Here is a 15,601-nt window from a genome sequence, read left to right on the forward strand (position 1 = left end):
AGTATCATACATGCAAAGATAGGCAGTTCCCATTCAGGTGAAGCAGTGTGCCATAAATATCATACTTGAGTTGCAAGAATATCTCTAGGGTGAACATGGCTGCAGAGGGTTAATACCGGTACATTATAGACATTTCAAGTTCCATTAGCAAGGTCATCTGTTATTTAAGATAGATGCGTCAAACTAATCATGGTCTGATGCCATTCAATATTTGATTACTGGTTCTTTTTATTATGATTTTATGCTCATCCAGCAGTCTAACTTACAGTGATAGCTCATTTATTAAATATAAGTTACCACTCGTTTACACATTTTACGTATATTATCTCATTTAATCCTTCTAAGAACCCTGTGAGATATAGATACCCTTGTTATCTCCCTGTACAGAGAAGCACAAAGTAATTTCCCTAATGGCAGAACCTGGGATTCATATCCAGCTGTCTGCCTCAAGATTATCTTTTATCTAGAACAACTGTGCCATACTGCCTGGGCTTCTCATGTAAGTCTGCATTATAGAGAGAGAACACATTAATTGCATATTCTTTTGATTATGTTTTGCCCTGTGTCGGTGATTCCCTAATGGTGAATGATAAAGCGGCTTCTGGTTAGGATTTGGCAGAGGGCCAAATCCTGGAATGGGGCAGCCTCACTGAGGTACTAGCCAGTAAGGATTTTATGGCTGGGTTTTCCCAGTTGTCTTCTGGCTGCTTCAGTGAGAGCTTTGCACAGTTAGAGTTCTGGTGCTAATCTCCCAGAGATTTTGATTTAATTGGTCTGGGATGGGGACCATGAATCCGTTCTTTTAAAAAATCTCATTGGTGATTGTGGTGCCCATCTAAATTTGAAAACCACTGCTTTAGATGACACAATGACTCTTTCCCTGCTAATTTGTATAACAACCTAGTTCAAATCTAAGACATGGTAAAAGGAACAATTTCACTTAGTAAGCTTTGGGCAGGAGTTTAATGATGGTTGTGATGAGCTAAATATAAAGATCAGTTAATATGAAATCCTGGTGCTCGGGACCAAATGGTATTGATTTTAAGATGTGTTGTGTGGTGGTTTGGATTTTAGGCCTTGAGCTGCACATCCAGCCTGAGGTTGGGTGCCATGTCTGCTACACAGCTGGGCAGATGTGGGCAGCCTGCTCAGGCTCTCCGGTATTGCATTCCTCCTTTGCCAGAGGAGGATGATAGCAGTCCATACAGTAAGCCATACAAAGCCCTGAGCCTGATATTTGGTTAATGCTCAATACATGTTGGCACTTGTTACCATTTAAGTGTTTTTCCAACTGGGGATATCTTTGGTGAGCCTAACTCCCTTTCTGACCAGGTGTTTCTGCTGGCTCCAGCAATCTCTCTGTAGAGTGGCTGGTGAGGATGAAGTCTCTCCTTGGTCTCCACACACAGTCTTAACCGCACACTGGGACCTTTTTAAACATCATTCTTGGACCAGTTGAGTTAACCAGTACAGCAGTTGAGCAGTTAGACAGCTTAGTGTTAAATCTTTAAGATATTTTTAAAATGTGTTTTTCAGCTCGTATAAACCAAATTATAAACTAAGAATCAAAGGTCAGTTTTGTAGTGATGAGTTTTTTTTTTAAGCGTCTAAGGGAAAGCAAATTCTCATTTTACTTTTTTTTTTTTTCAGTTTCAGTGAACTTGTGGCCTGTATTTCCTCAGGTTCTAATTTATATAAGTTTGTGCTTTATTTAACAGCTTTTAAAAACATGTGGGAGATGTATTTTCTAGAATTTTTTTAAGGACTATATAAGCTACCTAAAAGGGCTATTTTGTGCAAAATATTCAGTTTAAAAGGAGTTCTAATTCTACAAGTGGACATATTTAAGGCTCCCAAATTAAGGGATAAGGCATTCTTTTTCTGTATACCTTAGATGTATAGATATAAATTAGAAGACAGTGTAGCATATAGGTATGCATTGGGTAAGAAAATGGGCTCTTGATTCAAATCATGGCTTACGCCACTTACTGGCTCCACGATTTTTGGCAGACTGCTGAAGTTCTCTATTCAGTTTCTTCATCTGTAAGAGGCCTAATAATATTACCTAATTAATGAGGTTTTAATGAATATTAAATTATGAAATTGTGTCGAATTAAATATATTTTGAAGTGTTTGGGTGGTACCTGTTACATAAACCTTTTTTTTTTTTTTTTTTTTTTTTGCGGTACGCGGGCCTCTAGCTCCGCGGCATGCGGGATCTTCCCGGACCGGGGCACGGACCCGTGTCCCCTGCATTAGCAGGCGGACTCTCAACCACTGCACCACCAGGGAAGCCCACATAAACCTTTTAATTGTTAGTGATTATGATGAAAACGATGACATCCACCACCAAATCATCTGAACAAAAAAGAAAACTAGAGTAAAAATATTATATTTCAACATCTTACATTTTTCTCTTAAACTATTTGAAAAAAATTTAATTAAAGACAATTATGGGCCTTAGCCTCTGTAAAAAAAATTTTTTTTAATTCTTTTAATGTAATATTTTATGTAGTAAGGTTAATTCCTATGCCCTATGGGATGGCTTATCTGTCATGTTTACTTGGTGGTCAGATTTAGCAGAGATGCTAAAGATGTTTTGGGGGATGGTATTTCTACATTACATTCTTTTCCTTTGTAAAGTTAAAAACATTTTTTTAATCTGAAAAATTTGATTTCATATCAGAAAACCTGGATTCAAGTCTCTGTGCTGCCATTCATCAGGGAAGGCAGGTTACCTAGCTTATAAAAACCTCTTCTCCTTCATCTGCAAAAGTACAATAAGATACGGTGTCTCAAATGTTGATGTGAAAAATAAATTCACCTCCTGATGGGGCTTTCTATCTCCCTCTGTTCAGCACTGTTCAGTAGAAATAAAATGTGAGCCACCTGTGTAATTTAAAATTTTCTAGTAGCCACTTAAGAAAAACAAATGAAATTAGTTTTAATATGTTTTATTTAATCCAGTGTCTAAAATATTATCAATTCCACATGTAATTAATATAACATTAATGAGATTTTTTTCATTCTAAAAATCTGGCATGTGTTTTACACTTAAGCACATCTCAACTTGAAGTAGCAACATTTCAAGTGCTTGGGAGCCACATGCCGCTAGTGGCTATCATGTTGGACAGTCCAGATCTAGAATATAGATTAACATTCCCCATCAGCATCCTTGAGCACTGGGGCTGCCTTGGCCTTAAGCAGCCTTATTCTTGAAACTGTGTGCACCTCTGGACAAATGAGCCTCACATTTCTTTCTTGAACAACCTAGATTAGTATCTTTGCCCCTGGGAGGATAGGCTCCTGCCCTTAGCCTTTTGGCTGACCCAGATGAAGACTTGCTCTGGGCATGTCATGTGCCTCTCTGTTTGGCCAAGGCCGGTAGACAACCAGGAATTCCTGAATACCTTGAGCATGATAAACCTTTTGAATGACGGAGCCCCAGGGCAGGATCAGAGATTCAGGACAAGATCAGGCTTCATAATACCCCTTCAGTCGTGCCTCTTGTCTGTACTATTTGCCTTCTTTCCCAAATTTCAGAGATTTATCTAGTGTCCCTGGGAAAAGAGCAAATACCAGCAATCTGCAAAAGAATTCAGCTTTTTTTCCTTCTACCTCAGTATGGCTTAGCAAGGCAGCCCTCCCTCCCAAACATTAACTTTTTAAAAGACGTTTAGAATGTTTTGGAGGCCAAGAAATTTGGAGGACAGATATATTCATATCTAAGCTTTTTCTGTTTTAAGGTTTTCTAATACTGTCTTCATCCAAATTTTGTGAGAATTATAGTAAAGGGTTGTTACCCTAATAGCTGTATTGTCATGGTAAAAAGAGGTAGAGAATAGGGGACTCGGGTGTACTCTTACAACAAAAAAATCTGCTCAGATGTTACCTTCTTAGGAAGTCCTACCCTGATCACTCTTACCTAACAAAGCTACCAGCCGCAAGCAGGGCACGTGTGCAAGCAGGGCACATGTGTGCTCTCCCTCTCCCTCCCTCTCTCTCTCTCTCTGCACACACACCCACTCTATCATTTTTCTCTTTGTTTTGTAAATATCACTTATTACTAACTAAAATTCTTTCACTTCCCAAATAGAACATAAGCTCCATAAGGGTGTGGACTTTGTTTTGTTTACCCCTGCACCCCCAACTTCTAGTATAATGCTTGGCTATTGAATCGATGAATAAATATGTGGAAGGAAATACCAAGATACTATTCTCTGTATGTACTGATAATTTTAAAATTAGTTACTGAGGAGAATTCTTCCCCGACCATTGTTGCTCTGACCAGTATGTGTGATGTGTTTGAATTTTCAGACCTAATCTCAGTGGTAGGAATCCTAGTGTTTACTCTTGATCAATTGTTTACATAAACTTTTACTTGTTTTAGATAGTGTGGGGCTTAAGGAGGGGGGAAAGTAGTTTGTAATGGAGTTGTAAAAGGGGAGCTGATCAGTACCAGGTGAAAATTTAAGATTACACAGGGTAATAAAATGGAGAAGGGGGTATTGGAATAGGGAATTGGACTGAAAAATTCTTATAGTTCAGATGCTGTAAATATGTCAGAGGTTTTTGATCAAGACAGTTGATAGGTAAGAAGCTTAGGGAAAAGGTGGGAGAGATTCATAACCAGAAGCATTAGTATTATTTGGAGTATTATTTGGAGGAGTGGCAGGCTGTATAGGCCTGTGGCCAAAAAGCCACAAATCATATTTCTGTTATCTTTGTTTATAATCTTTATTTAAAATCTTAATTATCCCTTTCAGTTTCTCAGTCATTCTTTCGGTTTACCTCTCGTGCTTTTGTACCAGCTTGATGTCACTACCCATACTTCGTGCCCCTTGGAATTATGGTATCTGTGAGCACAGACTCATCATACTCTGCACAGGCCAGAAGTTCCGTTGTAACTCCTGGCTTATCCCAGGAGCACCCTGCCAGTAAAAAGTAATCCAGACATACTGAAAACTCTCAAGTATTATTAAGAACTATTTATGTTGCATTCAAATAAACTTTCAGTAAAAGAAGTAAATGCAGACTTACCAGCTTTTTTTTAATAATATGTATATTTTTATTTTGCCATCCATCAATTTTGCTAATTTATCCAAGATCCCCGTGGATACCAAAATCTTCTGAGGCTCAAGTCCCTTACAGTCGACCCTCCATATCCGCGAGTTCCACATCTGCAGATACCATCAGTCTTCTAACTAGAGCTACATAGAAAATCCATGGTTTCATAATGAATAATTTCACACACACATAAATATTTGAACTTGAGATTCTGTATGTTCAAAGCCTACATTTATGAGTACTTTCTAGCCCTATTTAATTTTGAGGTAATTTTAACAGAAGAATATTTTTTTCATATTTCTAGTTTGGGAGTAAATTTCTAAAATCTCTAAAGATAACATACTAGATTTTCAGGTTTTTACAACATTGCATAGAAAGTGAATCTTTAATTTACACAGATTTTGTGCTTCAGATTTGATTTTTATTTGGAGAAGAAAGGATGGGCCTGACTTACCAGCTTTTACCTTTCCTTGTTCTACTTCTTTAAATGAAAATGCTATCATTTTATGTAAACGCATCAGCTTTTTTTAGAGTGCTATGAATAAATTGTTTGGTTTGTGAATATATTTAAGAACAACAATAAGCAAAATAGTCTATACTTTTTATATTGTGGCAGTAGGCTTTATTTCAGTTGGTTTTTTTATAGTGTTATAATTTTAAGGTTTTATTGATTAAAGAATGGTATTTTACATGTAGTAGATAACTTTTAAGGACTATTTCTAATCACATTAAGTTCAAATGATGCATTTTAACCTAACATCTTTTTTCTTTTCAGTCTGTAAGACTTGTATTGTCCAGCACTTTGAAGACAGCAATGATTGTCCAAGGTGTGGCAACCAGGTTCACGAGACAAACCCGTTAGAAATGTTGAGGTACGTAAATGTATTTTTAGTTCAACTAACTTAAATAAATTATATAAACTCTTAATTTTTATTATGCATCATGTTTGTTAGCACTTTGACTCAGTTAATGTAGGTTTTATGATTTTCATTTTAAAGCATTTTATTTCAATTTAAAGTATTTTATTAAGAGGACATGAAAAACAAGGCTGTGCATATTAAATATTTAAGAAACACATTTCCAAGTTAAGAATTATAACTTTATCTCAGGCTCTAAGTTACTTTAGTTGTAGTTATTTTCAGTATTTTAAATTTATTTATTTTTGCTGTGTTGGGTCTTCGTTGCTGCATGCAGGCTTTCTCTAGTTGCAGCGAGCGGGGGCCACTCTTCGTTGTGGTGTGCGGGCTTCTCATTGCGGTGGCTTCTCTTGTTGCGGAGCACGGGCTCTAGGCACACGGGGTTCAGCAGTTGTGGCTCACAGCTCTAGAGCGCAGGCTCGGTAGTTGTGGTGCACAGGCTTAGCTGCTCCGCGGCATGTGGGATCTTCCCAGACCAGGGCTCGAACCTGTGTCCCCTGCATTGGCAGAAGGATTCTTAACCACTGCGCCACCAAGGAAGTCCCCTATTTTCAGTATTTTAATATTCTACAAAATACTCTATATTTGCTGAGCTACACGGTAGTGGAAAGAGGGCAGACCTGATGGTCAGGGAGACTAATCTTGATACTATTAATTTTAAAAAATGTATCATATATTCAAAAAGAGTGTACAAACATTTATGTAAAACTTAAAAGGATTTTAAAAATGACTACCTTTTTACCATTTACTTAGTGGTATAATCATTATACCAAATAAATAGTAATAATATAAAGAAGTATAATCATATATTTTTAAAGATAGAAGTGCTACATAAGATCCTAATCTAAATCCTTTTTCAAGATTAGAAATTGAAATTTATAGAAGTGACACAACATTGCCTAAGGTCCTAGCAAACTAAAATGTCACTTCCCAGCTACAAGCCAGTTGTCCTCACCACTAAGCCCGTTTTCTTCCCACTGTTCCCACCATAGCTCTACCATAGATCAACTGTGCAATCTCAGGAAAGTACCCATTGAAAAACAGAATTAGATATTCTCTAGAGAGCCCTTATTAACTTCATCTCTATGTGATGTTTGCCATCATTCTATAAGTCTGGATTTGTAAGTCTTACATTTTAGACTTCTTTTCTATGTTAGTGCCTATAGTTGGAATAATTTGTCTATAAGTAAATGTATGGCCCATTGGTTTTCAAAGTGTGGTCCCCAAACCATTAGTATATTATTAGAAATGACAGTTCTTGGGCCCCGCCTCAGACCCTCTAAATCAGCAACTCTGAGAAGGTGCTGCAAGTGAAGGGCATCAGGGGTGTAAAGGGAGGGACAGATGCCAGTTTTAAATAAAATGCTGAGGATAGGCCTCATTGAGAAGGTGATATTTGAGCACAGAATTGCTGTCTCTGAGGGAATTAGCCATGCATAAATCTGAGGAAAGCATGCCTGTTCCAGGTCAGGGGAGCAGCCAGTGCACACGGCCTGAGTTAGGAGGGCACCTGCAACTTGTCTGAGGAGCAGCAAGGGAGCCTGGGTAGTGGGCCAGGAGCTCAGAGATTGTGGACCTGATCTCTGACCTGAGCAACTAGAGAATGGGGTTGTCATGAACTGAGATAAGGAAGACTAAGGATAGAGCAGGTTGGGGGGACAGGTAGATGGGGTGTTTGGATTTGGACAAGTTGAGTCTGTTAATTATTTCAGAGAAGAGAGAAGTTGGAAGGTGAATATACAAGTCTGTGATTCAAGGGGAGAGGTCTGGCTGGGGTTAAATATCTGGTAGTCTTCAGCATGTAGACAGTATTTAAAACTGTGGGACTGGATGAGATCACGTACGGGTGTGAGTGCAGAGAGAAGAGTAGAGGACCAAGGATTGATCCCTGGAGCATTCCAGCATTGAGAGGTCAGGGAGAGGAGGAAGGACCAGCAAAGGAAACTGAAGAGGCACAGTCAGTATAGGAGAGGGCGGATCCAAGTGTGTGGCTTGGAAGCCAAGCAAAGAAGAGGGAGTGACGGACTGTGTCTGATGTTGTAAGGTGAAGACAGAGTTGACAGTTGGATTTAGCAACTTGGAGGTCATCAGCCTTGACAGGAGCACTTTCAGTAGAGCTGTGAGGCAAAAACTTAACTGGATTGTTACGAGAGAGAAAGGGAGGAAGAAGAATTAGAAACAGTGAGTATAGACAACTTTTTCAGGTTTTGCCACAAATGGGAGTGGGAGCAAAGAAATGAGGTGGTAGCCATTCAGAGAAGTACAGTCAAGAAGGTTTTCTGTTTTGTTGTGGTATGGGAGAAATGATGGCATGTGTGAAGGGACTAATCCAAGAAAGAGCAAAAAGGTAATAATAGGAGAGTTGGGGAGAGGGGGCATTGCTGAAGCAGTGTTCTTGGGTGGTTGAGAGGGAGTGAAATCTAATAGAAGAGACTGGCTTCATACAGGTCGTGTGTAGCAGCAGGTAGGAGGGCAGAGTAGACATGGGTGCAGATGCCACAGGTAGATGTGGTGGTCAGAGTCTGTGCAAGTTTGTGTCTCACTGAGGAGAAGATGTTTATCAGCCAAGAGTAAGGACGGAAAAGGCGGGTGTAGGGGTTGGCGAGAGAAGAAAGTGTGTTGTCCAGGAAAGTAAGAGAATAAATGGACTGGGAAGTGTAGTGTGAGTCCTGGCAACCTGAAAGGCACACCTGGGTTATAGTTACGAATTTGAAAGGGTGTGGTTGGGCTTTCCAGCCCATGGGTAGAAGGTGATGGAGAGCTGGATTGGACTGGTGGTGTGGTTACACCAAATGATTTTGAGCAAGTGAGGGAGGGACAGGGGAGTCAAAGGTGCATGCAAGCTGCGGCTGTAATGACTGCTGTGGGGTAATCCTGAATGGACGGTGAGGGCAGCAAGAACATGACGTTGGTGAGGGGTGATGTCCCACGGGGACAGGAATGGAACTAGTTGATTCCTGAACTGTTTGTGCATAGTAAGAAGAAATTCTTTCAGAGAATTTGGGAATAGGTATGTAGCAGATGAAGAAAAGAAAGCAATTACTAACTCCAGGGAAAGAAAAAAGTTGAAGGAGGGGATATCTTTAATCAGAGTACACTGTGAATATTTAGATGATCCTAACCATGTAAACACTCATTATTTTAAAAATGGCAGTAAGACTATTAGGAAGATGAGAGTTGGGAAAACGTATGTTGGGAGGAAAGGGGCATGGCAGGATGATATCAGAGAGCTAAACCTTTATCTCCCACAGAAGGAGGTCAGAAAAATCTAGACAGCAGAGAAAGAATGGCTTTGTTTTTTAATTTATCATCTGTCTATCTATCATATGTATAGAAATATGAAAGTAAATACTAGACAAAACAGCTTGGATTTGAAAGCGGTTGCCCCTGGGGTTGTAGGAATCAGGAACAGAGAGAGTGGGGCATAAAAATGTTGTATTTTCATATAAGGTTACGGGGAAGTTTGATTTGTAAATTATACATGTGTATTACATTGATAAAACAAATATTAAGAAGAAGAGAAATAATACTTCTCTTAAACACTGCTACTATTAAATAGTCTGGGAAAACTTTGTGAAGGAGTTAGTGGGTAAGTCCTGAAGAATCAGGTAACATCGGTTTGGTTGGAGAGTAGGAACTGGAAAAGAGTATTTGAGCCAGGATGAAGAGCATGAGGGAGGAAAACAGATTGGAAAAGGCAGGGCATTCTTGGGGATAATTGAGCAAGTCAGTTGGCTAGAGAAGAGTGACAAGAGAGCAGCACCAGTTACAGTTTGTAGGTTGGACTCAAGTTATATAAACACTTGAAGCCAGGTGATTGGAAGAAATTAGTTCTTGAGCAGGCAAATAATGATCAAATTCGTGCTTAAGGAAAACTCATTATGAGCATGTCAAGGTAAAGGGAAATATCTCTATGCTGTCCTCTAAATAGGGTGGTAATTGAGGGAATGGAAGGATGGGAAATGTGCAAAGACTGGGTGGGTGAAACATTGAGAAGCAGCTGTCTGGGGCTTGGTGAGTAAATATGCGAAGCAGGAGAGACAGGTAGGTTAAAATAATGCTTTTGCATTTTGAGCCTATTTGGGAATGATATGGTATCATTTCTAAATTTAACCTTTAAAAAGTAAGGCAGAGGTATTCAGTATTTTGTTGAAGGAGAATAGATAAGATAGTCGACATATATGAACAAAAGGAGGTGCTTGGGATATTCAACATCTGTTGGAAGTATGGAACTTGAGCTCAGCAGAGAGATGCAATGTGTGTGTGTGTATATATATGTTATCTGCCTATATGTTAGTTTTGAAGTCACAAAAGTGGATGAGATCTTTAAGGAAGGCAGCCTGTAGAAAAGGTCAAAGGGTGCAGAGAGCAGGGCAAAGGAGAATACTCAGATGTAGAGGTAGTTGGAAAAAGAAAAACATCTTGGGGACAAAGGGAGTTGATAGAAAAAAAGAAAAACCAGGAAAGGAAAGTTTCAAGGAGGCAGCGTCAGGCAGCACTGATAAACTGCTGCAGAGCAATGAGGAGAAAAATGACTTTAAAAGTAATTAAGATCTTTTAAATTTTAGCTCTCAAAAAAATTTTATATCTATTCATTATGGAAGTTATGGATGATTTGAGGAGTTCAGTCGAGTAAAAGAAGCAAAAATATGTGACAGAAATAATGTCAACTGTGATTTCATAGTTTTTCCAGTTGGAAGAAGAGGTTGTGTATCTGCTAACAGCTTGAAAAGACAATAGGTTAAGCCAAGGTTTGGGGGCTTTTTAGATGTGAGAAACGTAGCCGTGTTTTCAGTTGGAGAAGAGCAGTGCCGCTGAGCAGGGTGAAGGAGATGAGCGGAAAGGGTGTCTCAGGAGCAGGAGGACAGGATGAAGAAATGAAAGCCGTGGAAAGGAAGAGTTATGCTCAGATACAGCAGGAGAAGGAGATGAGAAAAATGTCGAGAGAAATATTTACGTTTTTTATCTAGGAAAAATGGTCTAAATTTCTCAGAAGAGAAGACTGGAGATTATTTCTTTCATAGGAAAGAGCCACAGTTGTGGTAGAGGTTTTGAAAGCAATAGCTGGCTGCATCAGCTATTGCTGTATAACAAACCACCCCTAAATTTCATGCTGAACACAACAGTAAAAGCATTTATTATTCCTCACAGTTCTGTGTGGTTCACAGATCCAGGTGGGTCTGCTGGTCTTGGCTGGGCTCGCTCAGGTGACTGCAGTCAGAGGCTGGTCAGTTGCTGCCCTGCTGATCCTGGCCTGGGTTCTGTCCTGTTGGGTTGGGCTGTCCATGACCTAGTGTGAGATGGCCTCAGCAGGGCAGCTTGGCTCCTTGGACATAGTGTCACATCCTCCAGACTTGTTCTAATGGTGGCAGGATTCCAAGAAAGCACACCAAAGCACGTGATATGCCTCATAAGGCTTGCGCTCAGAGCTAAGCAGTGTCACTTGTGCCACATCCTTTTGGCCCGACCACGTTTCAGGGCTGGCCCATATTCTCAGAGTGGAGAAATAGACTCCATCCCTTTATCAAAGTCCTGTTCAGAGGGGCAAGATTGTAGAGAGAGCTGGGGACGGGACCATTTTTGTAATCTGTGTTCCACTGGGACAGGCTAGAAATAGATGTGCTCCCCTCGCAGAGCAGTTGGGTGTGATACTTGTGCCAAAACTGTGTATGTTCTATATTTTGTAGTGTATGTGAGATGCAGATCTTAAATGGTTTACCTATTGGATTTTGATGTCTTTATTGTTTGTATATTCTCTTTTTTCCTCTTTGGAAGGTTGGATAACACATTAGAGGAAATTATATTTAAGTTGGTCCCTGGACTACGAGAACGTAAGTTGCTCTTTGGGTTCTTGCAGAGTTTTGTGAAATCACCATTTCTGTTAAAGACTTCATGATTGTGTTTCTATTACTTTTATAATTTTTTCTTTTAAATTAGAAGAACTTGAGCGTGAGTCTGAATTTTGGAAGAAAAACAAGCCTCAAGAAAATGGACAAGGTGATTTTTTTTTTTTTACTTCTATATCTGATGGAATCTCTCAGATTGGTCAGCTTTTTGTAGCTGTGGTGAACTAATCTCTCTTTTCAAGCTCAAGTTTCTCCTGTACAAGGGGTACAATTCATGTACCCCTTTATATTCTGAACCTTTCTCTGATTATGAACTTTTTATGTAGAATCATGAGATTTTATATAAATGCATGTAAATCTGGAGTCAGTCCAGTTGAAGGTAATTGGAAATAGAGGAAATTGGGAAGAGAAAAAGGAGATAAAACAGAAAAGTGACCGCTGATTATAGCAATATTAGCTGGAGAGCTAAAGGAGACTGAAGTAAGAAATAGCCATAGCCTGCAACTAAACAGTGAGGCATTTGCTGTTTTATTTTATTTTGTATGTTTAATAGGAGAGGGAACTGGGATGTAGCTGAGAGCCAGATCAGAGGATCTTGCTATGCTCTGATAATCTGGAACGAACTTTTCATAGGTAGGGCTCAGATGATACAAATTTATATATCCTAAAATTTGAAAGATATTTCTAGACACTTATGGGAATTTTCCCCATCATCTATGCTAAGTGACCAAATTTCCCTTTTGGGTCCCAGGAGACTGAGAAATCAGCAATTTTTAATAATTAAGGAAAGTGGGAAACATTACTGGGCAGAGTAATGTTTTTAGTATATATATAATTCACACAAAAGAAAAAAAAAGTACAACATATCTGAAATTATAAGGAAGTAGTATCCTTTCCTATTGACATAAATACGAGGTTTGTTTCAAGATGGCCTAAAAATACCATTGAAATCTTTCAAGGATATATGTCTGTTTTTATAGGCTCACTTGTGAGCTCAGTCTTCTATCCCTGGTTTTTCCATACGATTCACAGGATTGTCAGTTACATATCATTAAAATGGCTTTCTCACTTCATATGTAAAATGGGGATCAGAGTTTTTTTAGTTCAACTGAACTGTGCAGGGCTGGCTTCCTATAGCAGGGGAGGTTTGAGAATAGTTTTGAATGATTGGAATAAGGTAGCAAGAGATTATTTTTAATCTATAATCAAAACACTGAAATGGGCAAAGAAGCCAAGCCTGGCAAAAAATGACTTAACTAAAGGCTTGTTTTACCCAAGTGTAAATTGCAATTTAGACAGTAGTGCTATACTAAAAATATAGGTAAAATTGACTGAATGTTCCAGTTTTTGACTACTTTTTCAAGAGGACAGGAGCCAGGGCTTGTCATCAGAAGCTATGTGGTCAGGTTAGTCCATGACTGTGTGTCTTACAGATTGCATAGCGAAGGACTGTAGCCTACTTTGCGTTTATCTCCCTTTTCCCATATTTCTGCCTTTTTAAAGTATTTTATCATACTTGGTCTTTAGTTTGGGTGAAGAATTTGGACCTTTTCTTGGAGCTGGATCTTGGTTCATAGAAGGCAGCTCCTGTCTATGTGGGTTCCATATAAAAAGGCAGAAGAGAGAACCCACCTGCCCTGTGTGATAACATCTGTAATGCTTTTACTACAGTCATTAAAGAGGAGCTAAGTGGTCTTTTTTTCCCCTGGGATTTTCTATACTGTAATGCTTGGCTGACTAATTCTTTCAAGTTTCAGCTTACAGACATTTTATCTGGAAATGTCCCCTGAATCTCTGCTTCCCCAGAGTTTGGGTTTATTAACTGTTATATGTACCCACCTGGTCTATCTTACCTCTTATATCAAAGGCCTTATCGACTTCTCCATCTGTTTTCTTTACTTGCCTGTACCTCCTTCTAAATACTCTGACACGATGAGGGTGAGGATGATAACACTACAGTTTCAATATTGTTTCCCCAGGCTTAGTCTTAACAGAGTTAAAGGCACTCAGTAAATGAATGAATCAACAAATATAGTTGCACTGTATGTAGCCTTCTGGTATTTCATAGGTTAAATACATTTGTTTATAGTATGCTACTCAGATTTCTTTGATGGTGTTTTAATGTTACATAGTTACATACAAGTTAAAAAAGCTAATTCATTTTACTTATTTCACTAGCTAATTTTATGAATATCTAATAATTTGAAATTTTGAGAACTTAGAGAATATTTTAGTTTGAAAAGAGTACTTGGTTTTAAGTTTTGAATATATATAGAATTTGGAAGTATTTTTATATCTTATCAGTTTCTAAGTGGTCTCATCACTAACGGCAGTCATTTTTGTGACCAAATATAGCTAGTCCTGAGTCTTTCATTTGGATGTCCCAGTGAGCCTAGAAGTCGTAAGCTATGTTCATAAGTCACTGATGGTTTTTTAAAAATATTTCCATTGTTGAGTGGTTGGGACATTTAAAGGTACTAAAAGTTTCAGTTATTCTTCATCAAAAACTGTTAAGAAATGTTTTTTAAAGTTTATTTTTGTTTTTGTGGTTAGTATATTATTGCTTAGCTATAAAATCAACTGAGTTAACTTAGCTTTATTTAAATTATACAGACGATACTTCAAAAGTTGACAAACCTAAAGTAGATGAAGAAGGTGATGAAAATCAAGATGATAAAGACTATCACAGAAGTGACCCACAAATTGCTATATGTCTAGATTGTTTACGAAATAATGGACAATCAGGGGACAATGTAGTAAAGGTGAGTGGACAAGTACAGTTGTTTTTTTCATAATCATTTTATAGTAAACCTTTCATAACTTGTTGATGAATTTTCCTACTGTTTCAGAATGTTTGCTTTCAAATTTTTTATTAACATAAACAAATAGAATGTCATTCTCTGACAGTCTCTTACCTGCAAATAGCCAAGCAGTTGCTTACTTCAGGCTCCTGATTTCTAAACCTCACAACTGAACCGTCCTGGGTCACTGCCACCACCTAGTGGCCAATGAGGAGAATCACGCCTGTATTTCTCTTTCAACCTCCTTTTATACCTTTGTTGGGAGTTCATATACACTGTTTTTCCCTTTTTAAGTGTAGTCACCAACTCAGACTCAGATCATTTCATGTTGGGAAGCATCTTCAACCTTTATTCATCCTCTTCTGATTTTCTCTTTTGTTTCTCTGTTTTTATTTGCAATTCAAAAAAGCTATCCATGTCATGGCTAATACATTTTATGAACAACATAATTGGTTTTGATGGATGTCATAAAGTACCCATGAACTTTTCCTTTACTTCCTCTGTGTGATCTGGAGGCCAGTGAGTTGAATTTTTTATTTTTTTTTTGGCGGTACATGGGCCTCTCACTGTTGTGGCCTCTCCCGTTGCGGAGCACAGGCTCAGCGGCCATGGCTCATGAGCCTAGCCTCTCCGCGGCATGTGGGATCTTCCCAAACCGGGGCACGAACCCATGTCCCCTGCATCGGCAGGCAGACTCTCAACCACTGCGCCACCAGGGAAGCCCAAGTTGAATTTTTTACTAATACATTTAATGAAATTTTCCTGTCAGGAAGTTAAAAACAAAATTTTTCAACTCTGATTAAGTTTTCACAGCATTTTTCAAAAAGAAATATGTATTAGCATAGTGACTCAATGAATATTTATCTACTATGTGGATATTAGTCAGTGAAGATGTAAATAATAAGTTTTTTCCCTCAAGAACTTTTGGTTGGGTCTTACACATACAAACAGTTATAATACAATAAGATAA

The 15,601-nt window shown here is 38.6% G+C and overlaps 1 protein-coding gene across 2 annotated transcripts in view; it reads left to right on the forward strand.

Annotated features, from left to right (window-relative positions):
- Positions 1 to 15,601, forward strand: part of PCGF5 (polycomb group ring finger 5) — a gene marked incomplete at both ends in the record, with an annotated part of 56,218 nt that overhangs the window by 11,791 nt on the left and 28,826 nt on the right. For both annotated transcript variants that reach the window (XM_079705190.1, XM_079705191.1), the window contains 4 exons: positions 5,843 to 5,939; positions 11,760 to 11,815; positions 11,922 to 11,981; positions 14,444 to 14,592. In XM_079705190.1, the coding sequence (XP_079561316.1) occupies positions 5,843 to 5,939; positions 11,760 to 11,815; positions 11,922 to 11,981; positions 14,444 to 14,592 (362 nt within the window). The remainder of the gene's footprint in view (positions 1 to 5,842; positions 5,940 to 11,759; positions 11,816 to 11,921; positions 11,982 to 14,443; positions 14,593 to 15,601) is intronic.

The sequence above is a fragment of the Hyperoodon ampullatus genome (genome assembly GCF_949752795.1).
Source record: "Hyperoodon ampullatus genome assembly, chromosome: 1".
NCBI classification, from domain to species: domain Eukaryota; kingdom Metazoa; phylum Chordata; class Mammalia; order Artiodactyla; family Ziphiidae; genus Hyperoodon; species Hyperoodon ampullatus.